Source organism: Equus caballus, chromosome 9, assembly GCF_041296265.1.
Source record: "Equus caballus isolate H_3958 breed thoroughbred chromosome 9, TB-T2T, whole genome shotgun sequence".
NCBI lineage: Eukaryota > Metazoa > Chordata > Mammalia > Perissodactyla > Equidae > Equus > Equus caballus.
Window position 1 is genome coordinate 65,558,678 of NC_091692.1, and position 17,013 is coordinate 65,575,690.

General features: G+C 35.9%; 1 protein-coding gene across 4 annotated transcripts in view; it reads left to right on the top strand.

Annotated features, from left to right (window-relative positions):
* ZFPM2 (zinc finger protein, FOG family member 2) overlaps window positions 1–17,013 on the top strand; it is a 439,892-nt gene that overhangs the window by 109,339 nt on the left and 313,540 nt on the right. For all 4 annotated transcript variants that reach the window (XM_023648859.2, XM_070221671.1, XM_070221673.1 and 1 more), the window contains one exon: window positions 5,492–5,593. In XM_023648859.2, the coding sequence (XP_023504627.2) occupies window positions 5,492–5,593 (102 nt within the window). The remainder of the gene's footprint in view (window positions 1–5,491; window positions 5,594–17,013) is intronic.

Genomic DNA, 17,013 nt, shown 5'->3' on the forward strand with positions numbered 1-17,013 from the left:
ATCTAAGATCATGTCCCGCCCCCCCCCCCCAATTCATATATTTTATTGATTCCTTCCCTCAGGAAGATTCCACAGGACCATGTCTGGGTAAGGTGTCATGCTCCTATCACATCATGGACTGCTTCTGTCAAATCATTCATCACACGATGCTGCAATCTGTTTTGTCTCTGCCTTGATTAAGATGTATAAGGGAAGAAACCATCTGTGTTTTGTATTCTTAGCACTCAACACAGTGCCTAGGACTCAAAAAGTAATATTTTAATCAATTAATAAAGAACGATTTATAACAACTCTGTTCAGTAAAGATAAACATTTGTAGATTCAACTGAATTCTTTTAGCTTCTAAATTTTGTGATTATTGTGATTGCTCTCCAAGATGCTCTTCCAAACATTCTTCTTTCTCATTGTGTTTCTTATTGTTTATCCTTCCAAGTATGTAATTTGCCTAGTAAAATATTTCAGAGTAGATTTAACGAGAGTCTCACAAATATTGGAGGCAAGAATGTCTGAGACATGAGTCAGAGTGGTGTTACGGAATGACTAAGGGAGAACTTGAAGACCAGAGGTCTTACAAGGTGTGTTCATGGAAACTCATAAATGCATGTTGATTACTGTATTTGTGTCACATGATCATATCAGTTCCCCATTGAAATACCTCTAATGCTCTCACTGCCTTCAATATGAAGGTAGAGCTCCAAAATTAATTATAATAGGTTCTCCATGGTCGATGTCATTTTATGCTTCTGGTCTCTGAACTTCTATATCTTTTGTGTTTGTGGAATTATTTGGAATTTTTATGGACTGCTTTGATTGTAGGTTTTTATCAATGATTACCTCTCTCATGTATATTGCCTATCTCCTAACTAGATTATATGGTCCTTAAAAGGAAGTAATTTTTTTTTCATATATCTCATTGTATCTTCAAAAATATGCATTAGAAATGTTAATGATTGATTGCATTTTGCATGGCACTGCGTTTCCAACAATTAAAATGTAATAGTAAAATTCAGGTAGATTTACTCCTTTGGTGAACATAAGGATGGTGCAGTTAATATCTGAATATAAAACTCAACTTCCCTGAGAAGTTCTGGCCGGAATTTTGCTCTCTGTTCTCTGGGCCCTTGGATAAGTGATTTTTAACAGCCTGGTCTCCTGCTTGGTTGTTTATGTGCTGTTTGGGATTATTATTCATCTCTTTCAGGTAAGCATGATTCTCTCCTCAACCGGGGTGTGGAGAGAAAGGATGCTTTGGAAAGAATGCTAGACTGGCAGTTAGGAGACTCAAATTTAATGCCTAGCTTTGTGCAAACTGCTGTTTTTTTGTGGCATTTATGATGCCTCTCCGCGGTCCCCCATAACACCACTGTCCTGCTTGTTGGAGAAAGAAGATCTAGCTAAAAGTGCTTCAATCTGTCACCCTGGGGATGACTGGGAAGCTCTTGTTGCTGAAGCATGAGAAGGTTTCAGGGATGTGCCTTATGCAGAAATAAATGTTGTAGCTCTAAGACCATAGATAAGGTACCGACCCTATCTGTGCATCAATTTCCTGACTAGTAAATTTGTCTAATTTGGGTTGGATGATCTCCAGAGTCCCCTCTGGTGCTCAAATCCCTATGTTTCAAGATTTGTAATACATGAGAAAAGAACTTGGAAGGAGTGGAGGCTGTTTAAAAATTACAAGTCGTGTTCTCTACTCTTCACTCTTGGGGAGGACATTTTCTTTGGTCAACTCGCCTGCATTAGCACCCTGAATTAAACCTCCACTCCATCTGTAAGAATGCAGTCAAAAGATCACTCACCTAAGTTGAAGATTCTGGTGTGGATTCTAGTCCTCGTGAAAAATAAGGTGTTGAAATGGTCAGTATTTCGTCAAATTGACTCAGCTATCCCTGGTGGTACTCAAGAAGGTTAAGGTGGTACACTGAAGCATTGAATCAATTGGCGAGAAAGTTTTCAAGTTTCTTGTGTTCTTTGTATATCAATGAGAATGTTTCAACTTCTTAATACTATGACTTAAATACCTTAACTACTTGCTACTCTTACTTTCTCTTGCAAAGAAATGAGACCAGAGACTCGGAGTCTAAACAGAATTTAGTTAAAATTTGATAGTGTTACCTTTATTTTTATTGAATCTATTTCTATGATTGCCATCTGATTTTGGCATCTGATGCTGATCGTCTGTTTATAGCACTGATGAGAAGTTTTTGTTTTTTTAAAAATGTGTTTATTTAAATTATAAAAGGGAGCCCATTTAAAGAAAGTTTAATACAAATTATTGCAGAAGTTGTGAGTGGCCAAAAATCGTGAAAATATTATAAGAAGCTTGGGAAGACATTGAGTGTATCAGTAAGGGTCCCAGAAGGAAGCTGATGACATGATCACTGGGTTTCACTAAAGAGAGTTTGGTGAAGGGACAGTTTACAAGGTGTGGGCAGAGTTAAGGGAACCTACATGGATGGGAAGCACCCAGGATTTGCAACAGTGGGAAGGTGTTAGCACTCCTGGTCTGAAGAGTCATGGGAGGGGATGGTGGTACAGGAGCCTGGGAGAAGTAGGTGGGCCACTGCATAGGAGCTCTAACTGTACAACACAGCTGTGACCTATAATCGGAGACCAGCGAAGAGAACAAGGTTTGGGGAGAAGTACCTGACCTCTCTCTTCCTGCCCTCTGATCTTCTGATCTGCTCCCAGTGCCTTCCATTGGCTGAACCCAACCAGAAAAGAGAGAATAAGGGTGTGCCAGTGATGGAGTCCACAGAAGTCAGTCTCCCTAGGACACAAAGCAGGGCAGAGAAGGAGGAGAGTAGGTTGAGGGCAGCAGGAAGGGAAAATGGAGAGTAACCAGCTCATGAGAAGCATCAAGGTTCTCCACCAGAGCTAGCATTTTATGTCCCTAATTATGCCGATCTGCTAACTACATGGTATTAGCTCAATGCTTACGTGTATGCAGGGATAATATTCAAAGTATTTAACAAGTGGTACAGTCTGAACTCTGACCCATCAGAGCAGATACCATCAACTTTCTGCTGACTAGGTTTTAATGTCTTAGTTTCTGGATTAGGGGAGGTGGCAGTGGGCTCACTAAGAAAGGGTCAGGGCAGGGTTGTGCTGAGGGGCACTTGGTTAGTTCAGGGCTCACAGTATTTCAATATATTAAAAGGCCATGGAGCCTATTTGCGTGTGCAGGCTGAGTACCAGCCCTATTAGTGTCTGAGAAGTAAGAGCAGAGCTCTTCCCCTGATCTCATAAGATAATTGGTTGATGCGTCTGTGTTCTATCTAATCCACAAAGAGGAGCACAGAAGATTAAAACTCTTATTACTGAGGCTTTGTACCTTCTTGTGGCACTTGGACCTTTTCTTGCACTCTCATTATTTGTGAGCTTACTCTTTTTAGTGAGTTTTATACTACCGAAAAATAACTGTACTTTTCCATATATATCTTACTGTAGCTACCACAGTTCCTTAAACATGGTAGATGTGCAATAAACATTTTTTGGACAGAATTTCATTGCTATTCATTCTAATCATCCTGAAAGGAAGAGGTAACTCAACTTTCAAAGAACCTTCAATTCCAGGCATGGGGTATAGGGTATATGTTTTATTCTGTTACCCACCAGAGACGAGGCTCCTCTTTTAAGGAAATTGAGTTCAGTAGAGCTGTCACTGGGTTTCCAAATTTTGTCTCTCTACCTTTATTCCACTTTTTTAAGTGATTCATTTTATGAAGTATATATAGAAATGAATATAAAATTTATGGAGTTTAGGGGCCGGCCCATAGCCGAGTGTTAAGTTCGCTCACTCCACTTCGGCGGCCCAGGGTTTTGCCGGTTCAGATCCTGGGCGTGGACGTGGCACCGCTCGTCAGGCCATGCTGAGGCGGCATCCCACATAGCACAACCAGAGGCACTCACGACTAGAATATACAACTAGATACTGGGGGCATTGGGGAGAAGATTGGCAACAGTTGTTAGCTCAGGTGCCAATCTTAAAAAAAAAAAACTTGTGGAGTTTAACATTCAAAACTCATATTAACATTGCGTTAATATCACCTATTACTATAGGTGTTGTGTGTCTAGGTTACTTTGAAAGATTTTAAGATTTTGTATTTTTTTGTATAATCATGTAAAGATTTAAGTACTATTAGAAATTTGAGCAATATGAAAAATAGTTATTGAATACTTGAGAGGAAGATTAGATAGCTAAGAAATTGAATTGTAAAAGTTTAGCATTATTAGATTCAGAGTTTGTTGCTGTGTTTTTAGTATTCATCCTTTTTATTTCTGACATCACACATTCTTGTTATTCTGTTTTCTGATCTCTGTTACTCTTTATAAGTAGGTATTACTTAATATTTTTATATGTGCTGTGTTTCAATGGATTACTTTCCTTCAGAGCAGCACAGAAAGGGTTACATTATCACTTAACGTGAAAGTAGTCATAAATTAGAGTTTTTACTTTTAAAATGTGATTGCGTTGTTAATATGTTTCTCCTTCTTTGCCGTAAGTATACTTTTGCTCAAAATCTATTACATTTTTTCTTTGCTCATGTGTAAATGAAGGCATGGAATTGTGAAAAGTAGCTGCACTTATTCAAGAACAAGTAAAGTTTTACAGCTTCTTGCACTGTGAATACTTGAGTCACTGGCTTATCTCATGGGCTAATCATTTGGGCTAATCATGAAAGAATCACGTCCTATTTATACCCCTTTTTTAAAAGAAATATAACCAAGTTTCAGCAAGCTTAAAGCTGGGGGAGGGGAAGAAAAGTCTTCTTCAAATTACACTAAATTCAACCCAAAACATAAATATATGTTACTCTAAGATATTTAATTTTGCTTTGCTGCATCCTGCCTCTATAAAAATTATAATTCGGAAATAAGTGAGTTAAGATTTTCTGTATTGAAAGCACTACAGAAATTACATACTGCTTTTTAAATTTACTTCTTATATATAATATTAGTAACTCTAAGAGAAATTTTTATGGAAATGTTCTTTATTGTTTACAACAGTGAACTTTATTATTTATTTTTTTTTTTTTTTGAGGAAGATCAGCCCTGAGCTAACAACTGCTGCCAATCCTCCTCTTTTGGCGGAGGAAGACTGGCCCTGAGCTAACAGTTGTGCCCATCTTCCTCTACTTTATATGTGGGACGCCTGCCACAGCATGGCTTGATGAGTGGTGCGTAGGTCTGCGCCGGAGATCCAAACCGGAGAACCCCGGGCCATGGAATCGGAGCTCATGAACTTAACTGCTACGCCACTGCGCTGGCCCAACCGTTAACTTTATTAATTGATGACTAATGCTGATTTTATTATAAAGCCATAATAGATATCAAAATGATTAGTCGTGTGCATTTGTCAGTATAATGACAATATATGTAACAAATATATCATTACACGTATGCTAAGGACATCCTTCTAGGAGGATTTGAATGTCAAATAGAGAGCTTTAAATATTTCCCTTTCTCTCTGTGGGTTGGTATTTTCCAGGCGATGATGAAGGAGTCCAGGAGACGGCTGAATCAGATGGGGACACACAGTCAGAGAAACCAGGACAAACTGGAGTTGAGGCAGATGACTGGGATGGACCAGGTAGGACAGAAAATTTTAATTTCAACCACCTGTTGCTGCTATCAGGAATTCACTTTTTTCCTTAAATTTTAATTAGGTTGTAAAACTCTTACAATCTCAACTCTGATTTAAAAAAGAAAAATTTGTGGGTACACTGGCTATATGGGAGGTTAAATAAACATCATTATTTAAAGAAGATTTTTATGTTTTTGATAAATAAACTATAAAAACCAGCGTTACTCTGTTTGAAGTCTCCGTCTTTGTTTTCTTTCATACTCATAAAAGAATTAGTCAGTTCTACTTTCTTTTTATTTGAACAGAAATCTTTATGCTATATACACATTCAAATGAGGCATAATTTAAAGGTTACAAACCAGTAACAAAGAATATTCCAAAGAAATATTCTCCATTTAGTCATATTGTAAGTCATAGATTGAATCTCAATATGTATTTTGAAGTTTAGAAAATACCAACAGATGCTCCCCGTTGATTCACAGTTTTGACAATATTTTCATTTTTATGAATGAAAATTAAATTTGATTTCAAAAATCCTGACATTTATTCATTTCAAGGAAAACAAAAACTGATCAAAATACTCCAAAACACCAATATAATTTTATGTAAATACATATAATTCACAAGAACTCTGTCGAAAAAACCTTTATATTTGGTGCCAAGTAATTTACAATTGATGGTATATTTATAAATGGAGACTGTTGTGTCATGGGGCTTAAGGATATAAGCGAGTTTTTAAAGAGTTTTAGCCATAATTTCCAAAGCAGTAACATTTTTCATTAAGAAAGATCTCTATATTTCAATCACATTTTCACCCTTGCATGACTTTGCAAATTGCTCTCTGCTGTGCATGAAGAAGAGAGGAACTCCAGTGGTAATTTTCTGAAACCAGCAGCTGGAAAATATAATGCAAACAAAAATGAAGAGACAGTATATCTGATTATTATGATGTCATTTCTAATGTTATTCATGATACATACAAATGTTTGTATTCTGTATCCTATAGCATAATGTTACACAAGATTTTGGATCAAAATGTATTATATTTAAAGTACCATAATACCACATTTTAAGAGTTTGAAAGAAAATGCTGACTACTTCTGGCATTGTCACCTCCTTGCATGATGCTTTTGTCTTCTCAATGGAGGGGAGAATTCCCTTGATTAAAAAAAATAAGAAACAAAATCTTTGGAAATTTTTATTTTTTTCTTGGGGATTACATTTAACATAAAAAGAGTGGGTGAACTTTATATTATATGGTTCTTTATTCATGAAATTAAGTATGTATACGCTATTTAGAATAGTTTTTACATTTAAAATTAGATTAGATTAGATTTGGATATGCCTACTTGCAAAGGATACATTCTGGCTGCTTTCTCGATGGGGCAAAGTCGGAGGGGCAGGTTTTCCTCTTTGCTCAAGTCTGGGGTCCACAGTGTCCTCTGTGACTTGGGAGTAAGTAAGCAAATTTGGGGGATGGTGAGTTACTGAACACATCATGCACACCCAGTGCCTCTTTTTTCAGGAAGCTTTTCCAGAAATAAAATTGCTTTATTAGCTTAAAAAAAAGAGGCGGAACAAGGTAAACAATGTTGCTGTCATTCAGGCTGAGATTTTTCACTTTTGAGTTAAACTTGTTTTCTGTATCTGATTTAATGAAATTTTTATTTAGTTATGGTCAAAATGTTTATGCTCTTTTATGTGGCACATATGAATATGTAAAAACTAAAGGAAAAATATGTGTCTCTAAGCAGGTATGCTTATGTGAAAGTTCTTTCTTTGTATATTGTAAAATTGGTAACACATTTTTCCCTGCGGGTACTTAGGAAAAAAGGGATTTTTATTATTTTGGAACCCCCTGAATTAATGAGGTTGATTCATAACAAAATATCTGTCAGATGTTTATTTTTAAAGATAGAAGATTCATTACTTTCCTTCAATCGCAAGAAAGTATAGGGGATGTTTTTGCACTTTTGCTATTGCATAAATAGCAATTACATCAATATTTTTACCCCAGTTTTTGTTATTGACAAAATGTTATTAGTACTTTCCAGCTATATTAAGGAGAGAAAATTGTCCAGGTTTTAGTGACAGCTTCCAAACATGTTAGAATATCAACTCTGGATTCCAAGAGTTTAGGCTCAAATTCTGGATTTGCCTTTCACTGCTGGGTGATTTTTGGTGATTTTTGCTTAATCTCTCTGTGCTTATATTCTCATTTGTAAAATATAGAAAATAATACTAATACTTCTTAGGGATTTTGTGAGAATTAAATCAGATCATGCACATAAAATGCTAATGATCATTACTATATGGCTTGGGCATTGTTGAGTCTTGAGCAGAACCTTTAAAAATTCTTCTCAGCATTTTTTAAAACCCAGTAGTGTATGATACGACAAAGGGAAAGCTTTTGAAATACTGAACTCTAGTTTTGAATTTAACCACAAATGATTGGTTAAGACATGAGGTAATAAGCCAGCTGTGATTTCAAGGTCTCCTCATTTTAGAGCCCCCCCACCCAGTCCTGATAGTCACCCTAAGATAGACAGTTTTCTCTAAAAATAGAACTGAATCAAAGGACAAGGCAATTATCTAAAGAATTTGAGGCAGAGAGCTGACATCATTTAAGATGGATCAGGATTTATCTTATTTTTAAAGAGTTTGATTGAAGACGACTCCACAACCTTTATTGATGGCTCAATTCAACAATGAATCAACTTCTGTCTGAAGTGTTCTATTTTTATCAAATGCAAATTCCACAGTGCATAGTTTTTTTCCTTATTTGTTATTCAACTGAAAGGTACATTTAGTAATTGCTCACACCTTTGTTAACTCTTAGGATTAGGTGGAACCTAAACAATCTTTAGGAAAATTATCTTACATTTGCAAACATATCTATGGTGAAATTCTTTAGTGTTTAAATATTTGTGACTCTAAATATTCTTTAAAATCCTATGAATCTTACACTGTTTGAATGGAGAGCTAGACGCACACAAAGCCAGTAAAGTTCAGGCCAATGTAAAAGTCATTACCTCATTATTTCAGTATTTCACACCTCTATTTTTGTTTCATTTTTCCTTCTTGCTCTGAAAAAAACTACCCTGACACTACCTTGCATGGAATCTAATTCATATGATACTTGTTATCCCTTCTTCCTATACTTCACTTTCATCATTTCTGTCTTTTTAAGTAAATACCAGTTCTTTTCTTTTATCACCCTTACAAGAACAAGCTCACCAATATTCGTATACATTTAATTACTTAGTAAATAGTTACTGTGCACTAGTCATTGTGGAAGGTGCTAGGGAGAAGTCCAAAGGTGTACTGTGATGGTATCTACACTCTCTTTTTGATGCCATTTCTCTTCTTTAACCTTCTTTAATCATTCATGTATTGTAGTTAGGTCACTGATGCAATAATTAAGCATGTCAACCTAGAAATAGAGCATAGTCTAAACTACAGAAGAAAATGTGCAAATTTTAGAGTCCAACAGATCTGTGTTTGAATTCGCATACTGACACTTACGGCTTTGTGACCTTGAGCATATTAAACAGCCAGGGCCTCAGTTTCCTTATCTTTAAAATGGGAAGGATAATAACCTGAAACATTGTTAAGAGGACGAAATTGAAAGCGATGGTGTGTAGACAGTGTCTTGCACAGAGCTGGGAGAGTGTGGGGTTTGCTAGATGTTGATGGCTCCCTTACCCTAGCACCTCTCACACTGACCAACAGTTGGGATGTTGACCTTATTTTGAAAATAGTGTTTACATCTCTGGGTCTTCTCTTTTAAGAAAATTGTTAGAACCATACAATCCACGACCAAAGTCTGGAGTGCTGATTTGTGTATTTAGATTTAGAAGGAGAGTGGGGGAGAGAATTCAGATAAATTGCTATAAATTCATCATTTACCTCTATGAAATGAACTTCTTACATCAACTCTAAGAATGCCACCTCTCTGGTTTATATTATTAAAAGCACAGTTACTTCTTTTTGTACTTGGGAATAGTGAATAATTTGATTTCTCTAGTTTAATATTGAATGAATGTAGGTCTTACCATCAACCTTACAGCAGCTATAATTGAAATTTCCAGGAGCTCTAATAAAAGAACAGATCACATTACTCAAATTGTGCAAATAAGTGCATGTACCCCCAAATAATAGGTATTAATGCAAATATACACAGATATAAAATTTTGAGCGAGCGATCGTTTATTAGATTCCTTGACATGGACTTTTCAAGAAAAGCATGTACTTTTATTTAAATAGATTTTGATATTTATATGTTAAGCACTTGGGGCATTTCAATAAAAATGAAGTAGAAAATAAGACCTTGTATTGATGATTTGATGAATTAGTGGGATAAAATTAAGAATAATTGTGTATTATATATTACAGAGCATCACAACTTGCTCCTAGATTGATAAATGGAAATCTCATTTTCCATCAGAGGAAAATTATTTTTGGGTAATGTAATAAGGGGAGAAAACCAAATATATTTCTTCCATTTATATCTTGGCCCTGACACTTATCAACTGTGTGACTTTGAGTCAATTATTAACTCTTTAAGGCCTCAATGTCCTTGTTTATAAAATGGGGAGAATAATAATAACTACATCATTAATGAGATTTTCTTGTATGAGAAATCTCGTGTGAGCTCAGGGCTTCATAAGTACTCAATAAATAGCTCTTAATATTACTTTTAGTGTCATTTTGGCGATTGTGCCTTAGTAGCCATTATGGTGCGTTACAGATGATAAGCCCTCATTAAGCATTTGTGTAGTGAATTAACTTCGCAAAATGATTTTGCTGTGTAAAAATCACCATAGCATTATACTAACTATGTTCAGTTCAACTGGATTTAAGACATGGCTCCCATTAAAGAAATTTTAATGTAAATGAACTTTCAAAAATTAATGTCTAGCATAAAATCAGATGCGTGTACTTGTTGCATATGGACTAAAAATTGGTCAAGAAATCTATAAAAATTGCCTCATTCCGTTGCTGTTCAGCATTATGGAAACATTCAGATGATGGGGCTGGCTCTGCTTTGTGCCTTAAACTGAGAAGATGGGGAGTATTTTGCATGTAGTGGCATGGCAGCTAGAAGACCACTGTGAGATAGAGGCACACACTAATGACACAGTTTTTTTTTTTCCCTCTTTACTAGTCCAGAGAAGGGCTTGGAGATTACAGTTCTGATTTCGTTTCCTCTTTGATTGGGAAAATGTGGTAGATATAAGATCTGGGAAATGCCATTTGAAGTAAATTAACAGAAACCTATGAAACATAGTTAACCATAGATATAGTCTGACAGTAAGAAGAATATTGTGAGAAGCGGAGGAAATCGTAGAATGACTGTGTATTACTCTGACAGTGAATTGGTATTATCTCTGCTATCAGATAATGCAGTTATCATTAATTTTCACATTTGCATTTCAATCTTTGGAAGGAAATGACTCTTGCCGGATGAAGATAAGAGCTCTGTACCACTATAATGAACCATCATTTTATCCCAATGCTTTGTGTCCATATGAAAACGAGGCAGGGAGGAGTGTGTGTGTGTGTGTGTGTACATGGGGGGAAACATTATAACAAAGTGTCAAAAATTGCTACAGACTTTTGAGCCCCTTATGAAACAAGAGGGGGTCAAAATAAATCTTCTGTACTGTAGTTAAGTGGATATCGGATTAAAAGATGAAAGCCTTACTCTTTGTAGAACAGAATGCCACATACGCACAGTAAAAAAGTTCTCTTTATCTTATTTCTTTACTCCAGTTTGCACTCATACAGAATTAGGGCACTCATAAACCCAACCAAAAAAAAAAAGGTAGGTTGGAGGAAAGTATTTAGAATCATTGTTTGGAAAAATACATCTTTGAGTTGAGTTATAAAGAACTGCATAAAATATACCATTTTATTATTATTATTATTTATACTTCTTTAGTTGTATATGAATTGGAATTAAGGATATTTAGATAATGGCTTGTTTTAGAATTTGCAAACACCTAATTTATTTGCACGAGTTTAATTAAGAAATCCAAGTTAAAGGATAATGAATATGAGATTAATTTTCCTTGGACCTTTCTTTGCAGTGACCTTTTTCTCAAACACGCTCCTGGAAAATGAATACAGTGTCAAATTTTGTAAATATGTCATGATCCCAGAAAAATATAAGACAAACCATTCCTTCCATCCTATACCCTGCACTCATGGGAAAATTCCTTAACCAACCTCCATCCTCTCTCTAAAACTTACTGATTGAGGCTGTGTGGATTGAGTTGTGTTGTGTGCCCTCACAATTCGTATGTTGAAGTCCTGACTTCCAGTACCTCAGAAAGTGATGTTATTTAGAAATAGCGTCTTGCGATATAATTAGTTAAGACGAAATTATACTGGAGTAGGGTGGGCCCTTCATCCCAAATGACTGGTGTCCTTATAAGATGGGGAATTTTGGAGACAGACATGTACACAGGGAGAACACTATGTGAAGATGAAGGCAGAGATCAGGGTGGTGCTTCTACAAGCCAAGGAACACCAAAGATTGCCAGCAAACCTCCAGAACTAGGTTGAGAGGCGTAGATCAGAGTCTGTCTCACAGCCCTCGGAAGGACCAACCCTGCTGACGCCTTGATCTTGGACTTGTAACCTCCAGAATTATAAGACAACCCATTTCTGTTATTTAAGCCACTGAGTTTATGGTACTTTGTTCGGGCAGCCTAGTAAACAAATAGAGAGGCCTGGAGCTAGAAGGGAATCCTGTGGGCAGTCACTTGTATGCTGGCCAGCTATACTACCTCCTGTAATTTTCAACCAATTTTAGATATTGTTGAAACCAGTTAAATATATTTGTGAAAAAAGTTATACTGTTTTTATGGCAGATTTGTTGAAAACTTCAAAAGACTGGATAAAGGAAAATCACTAAAACATTTAGGTGTGGACAAAACAACTTTTAAGAATTGGGGGTACAATCATAAAAATATGGAAAGAAACTACACTTCAATGGCTTTGCACGTACTTTTAAATCCTCATTCTACTATAGTGAAACAAACTGGAAATTAGAGATGAAGCTTTTGAATGTTGTTTATGTAAGTGGAACACCGGTCACTGGGCTCATACACCAATAAAAGGTCTAGGCCCTACATCAAAAGTTTGATTATTAGATGTGCTTTTGTATAAGTTTAAAATATAATGCTTGTATTGCTATTTAAAAAATAATTCCATGTTTTAACTATCTTGATTAACTACTCACCTGATTGTGTCCAATAATAGGACTTTTACTGTGCTCTTTCCCACTGAACCATAATTCAGCTTAGAAGTTTTCTCTACAGGGCATTTCAGGAAGACACACCCAGTCAGTAGGAATTGACAGGAAAAGACATCTTTGCTATCTCTTTTATAACCTCTTTCATTAAAACGTATGCATTAGATAGTTACTTTGGCGCAAGGATTGTTGGAATTAATTGTTTTCCTTGACTCAGCATTGTGCCCTGAGAAGATACCTAAAAATATGATTGAATCTTGTATCTGGAAAGTTGAAAGAAAGAAAAACTAAACCTTGTGATTACAGTCATGTGCCACATAATGACATTTCAGTCAATGGCTGGAAGCATATATGACGGTGGTCCCATAAGATTAGTACCATATAGCCTAGGTATGTAGTAGGCTATACCACGTAGTTTGTGTAAGTACACTCTATGATATTCAGACAACGAATAATTGCCTAATGATGCATTTCTCAGAACGTATCCCTGTTGTTAAATGACACATGAGTGTATTTGTTTTTATTTTGTCTGGTTCAGAAAAGGACTTAATTGGCTCAGAAAGATAAGAAGTAGTGACATACATTAGAAGTAGTTTCAGAATATGGAAAATAAAAGCAAGTGCATAGAGACACATATGCTTGCTATTAATGGGGCACAAATTTGCAACTAGATTACTAGCAGACTCTTTAGAAGGGTAATATTGATAGATACATTAGGCAAAATAAATTGACTAGTTGGGGCAAACATTTACTTATTCAGCTATATGCTGAGTATCAGCTATATGCAATGCTTTGTGCTAGACTCTAGGACATGGAGCAGTAAATAAGCCAGATTGGTCTCTACCTCAGAGAGTTTATGCTCTCCCAGAAATTGCAAATCGTAATAATAGTGATTTTTTTTTGAGAACTTACTGCATATGTGATAGCTGTCCTATAGAAGAATGTAAATGATACCATAAAACCATGTGATGAAGGATGAGGCTAGCCTAGACTGGTGGAAAGGGAGTCAGTAATGACTTCTCTGAGGAACAAATATTTTAATTCAATTTATTTTTATTTTTTATATTTTAATGTGCAAAGTTTCAAACATACATAAAATAAGAGGGAAGAGTATGATGAATCTCCATGTATTCATTCCTCAGCTTCAAAAATTATCAACTTTTTGCCAATATGGTTTTATCATTTCCCTCTTAGTTTTTTTTTCTAGAGAAAATCACAAAAATCATGTCATTTCATCCCTAAGTGCTTTGGTATGTCTCTCTAATAAATAAGTACTTTTATTTTAAACATAATCACAATACCATTATATCACATACAAAAGACTGCTTAATATTATCTAAAACTCAGTTTATCTGAAAAATTTCCCCAGTTATCTCAAAAAATGTCTTTATGTTTGGTTTGTTGGAATCAGGATTCAAAGAAGGTCTGCGTAATGGTTGATATGATTCTTAAGTCTTTTTGAATTAATAGTAGTGTCTCTCCCCTTCACCCTCTCTCCCGCATATCTGTTGAAGAAACCAATTTATTTATCCTGAAGTATTTTTCACATTCTAAATTGGATAGATTGCATCCTAGTGGTGGTGTGTAATATGCTCCTCTACCCCCAAGTTTCTTGTAAATTGGTAGTTGAGTCTAGATCCTTGAATAAATTCAGGTTCAATACTGCAGACAACAATGCCACATATGCATTGCTGAGTGCTTTCTATTTCATCATATCAGAAGGCACATAATGACAGGTTGCCCCACTTATAGTATCAGGTGGCTTAGGTGTTTTCAGCCTGATCTGGCCAGTATAAAGTTTCCCATCAGTTTTTCACTTAGTGATTATTGCCAGAATCCATTATATCATTAGGGCTTGCAAAATGGTGGTTTTCACATTTTATCATTCCTTCTGTATTATTAGCTGATATTATTGTCTTCTAAAAATCTTTTCCTCCTCCACTATTTAGTTAGCCCTAAATACTGTTCGTAAAGTCAAGGAAGAATACATGCTTCATTCTTTCTCATTGTACATGAGTTTTCAGAATAGTAAAGAATAGACAGAGTGGTATAAGATGAGCCTGGTAAAGTAAGCAAAACTCAGACTCTTCAGGACCTATAGTTCATACTGCTGTTATTGGGTTTAAACTCAAGATCCGTGTGAAGTCATGTGATACATACAAGCCACATGCTCATATTTGCATTAAAAATGAACTACTCTGATTGCTACATGGAGAATGGGTAGAAGGACAATAGAAGTGCAGTAGAGAACACTGGATATATTCGAGGGTGTGATTGCATGCGGCTTGCTCAACTTAAGAGTATTTTGTTGTCATTCACTGAGGTGAGGAAGACTGAAGGAAAGGCACATTTGGGGGGAAAGATAAGTTGTATTTTTAATATGCCATTTGTGGTTTTTGTGAGATATCCAAGTAGAGCCACTGAGTAGAATCTTGGTAACATAAGCCAGGAGCTTGGACAAAGGTCTGGTCTAGAGATGTAAATTGGAGAGTCAGCAATGTATGCCTGGCAGTGGAATTCATGCGAGCAGACGAAATTGCCCAGGATGAGAATATGTAAAACAGGGCTTGGACATGAAGCTTGAAGAACTCCTATCTTTAGCGAAGGATAGAGGAGGAGGTGTCATCAAGAGAGACTGATGTGGAGTGATGAGACAACATGGGGAAAACCAGGAGAATGTCGGAGTTTTTAAGAAGGAGGGAGTCATGCCTGGGTTAAATGCTGCTAAGTCAAGACTGAGATTTAAAGACTCTCCGTGAATTTAGTGCCATGCAGATATTAGTGATTTTAACTAGAACTATTTCAGTGATGATCTGGGAACAGAAACCAGACTGTGGTAGGTTGAAGTGGGAAGGAAAGGTGAGCAGATGGAGTCAGCTATTGTAAACAGCTATTCTTGAGTGTTCTTAGTAAATAAATATATACCCTATTTGGGTTTCTATGAAATAGTTTATTGATAAAATTATTCATTACCATTTACCTCTTATTTCTACCTAAGAATCTATCAAACTTAGAATTTAGGGATATGCTTCCAAAGAAATTTATATTCTCATATTACACTATTCTGAATCTACAATCCATTAGCTTTTATAAATTATTTTAAAGTTATTTTTTGTTTTCTGCCCCTACCAGTCTTCAGGCTTTACATGATATATTTTTGTTTTTTAAACTTTATCATTTCAACTTTTATCTTCCAATAACTGGTTTACCAAATAGTTTGTGGGTTTCTCTTTTGAGGTTTACCACTTTTAATATAATTGATATGCTAAATTGGATACCAACATATTATATAATGATTTACTATAAATTTGATATGGGTTAGAGGTATGTTTTCCTTTCTTTCCAGTATCCAAAGTGATAACAACTAATATATTGTTATTGTTATTTTTGTTGTTGTTTTAACCTCAGGAATACACTTGGATCTTGGAGATTATTATATCTTTGTCTTCATAATAAACTCCTACACTTGTTTCTAAGACTGATATTTGGAGCTTGCAACTTATTCTTATTCTATTCACTCATAAATAGAATTTGCACGTTTCCAGATCTTGTACTTCTTCCCCTGCACCTTTGCAGACCCGCATAGAATTAATTCATTTAATGAGTTCCAACATTTATTGAAGAATAGCTATGTACCAGACTCTAAGGATAAAAAGATGACTTGGATTCAGTCTACCTTCTAAAAGCTCATAGTACAAAGGAGAAGACAGAGAAATGATGAGATAATTAAAATACATTGCTATGGATTCTGTTGTAGGGGCATGTACAGTGTGCAGTGGTAGCAAAGAGAGAGGAAGGTCATCTACTACAAAGTGGGAGAGGTGGTGGAAACATGGGTGATGGATCAGCTCGCACAGAGAGAGAGGGATGGGTTGGTGGTGCTGATGGTGAGACTTACTGCTGATGAGATAATGCAAGCAATAATGATCTCTTCAAGTGATCCCAAGGGCAGAGTGAGAAATTCACATTGGACCCACTCTAACTCGTTATCAATGGGTAGAAAATGTTTAGTTTTCTGCAAAATATAATTCCATTGCATGTGTAGTAAACTTGCTGCCATTTTGCCTGTAGACAAGCTTCCACTTTCCAGTTAGACCTGCCCTACGGTGTCACTGTTACCCAGAAGACATTATCCTTTCCATCACTCTCTGGCCAGAGGAATGCA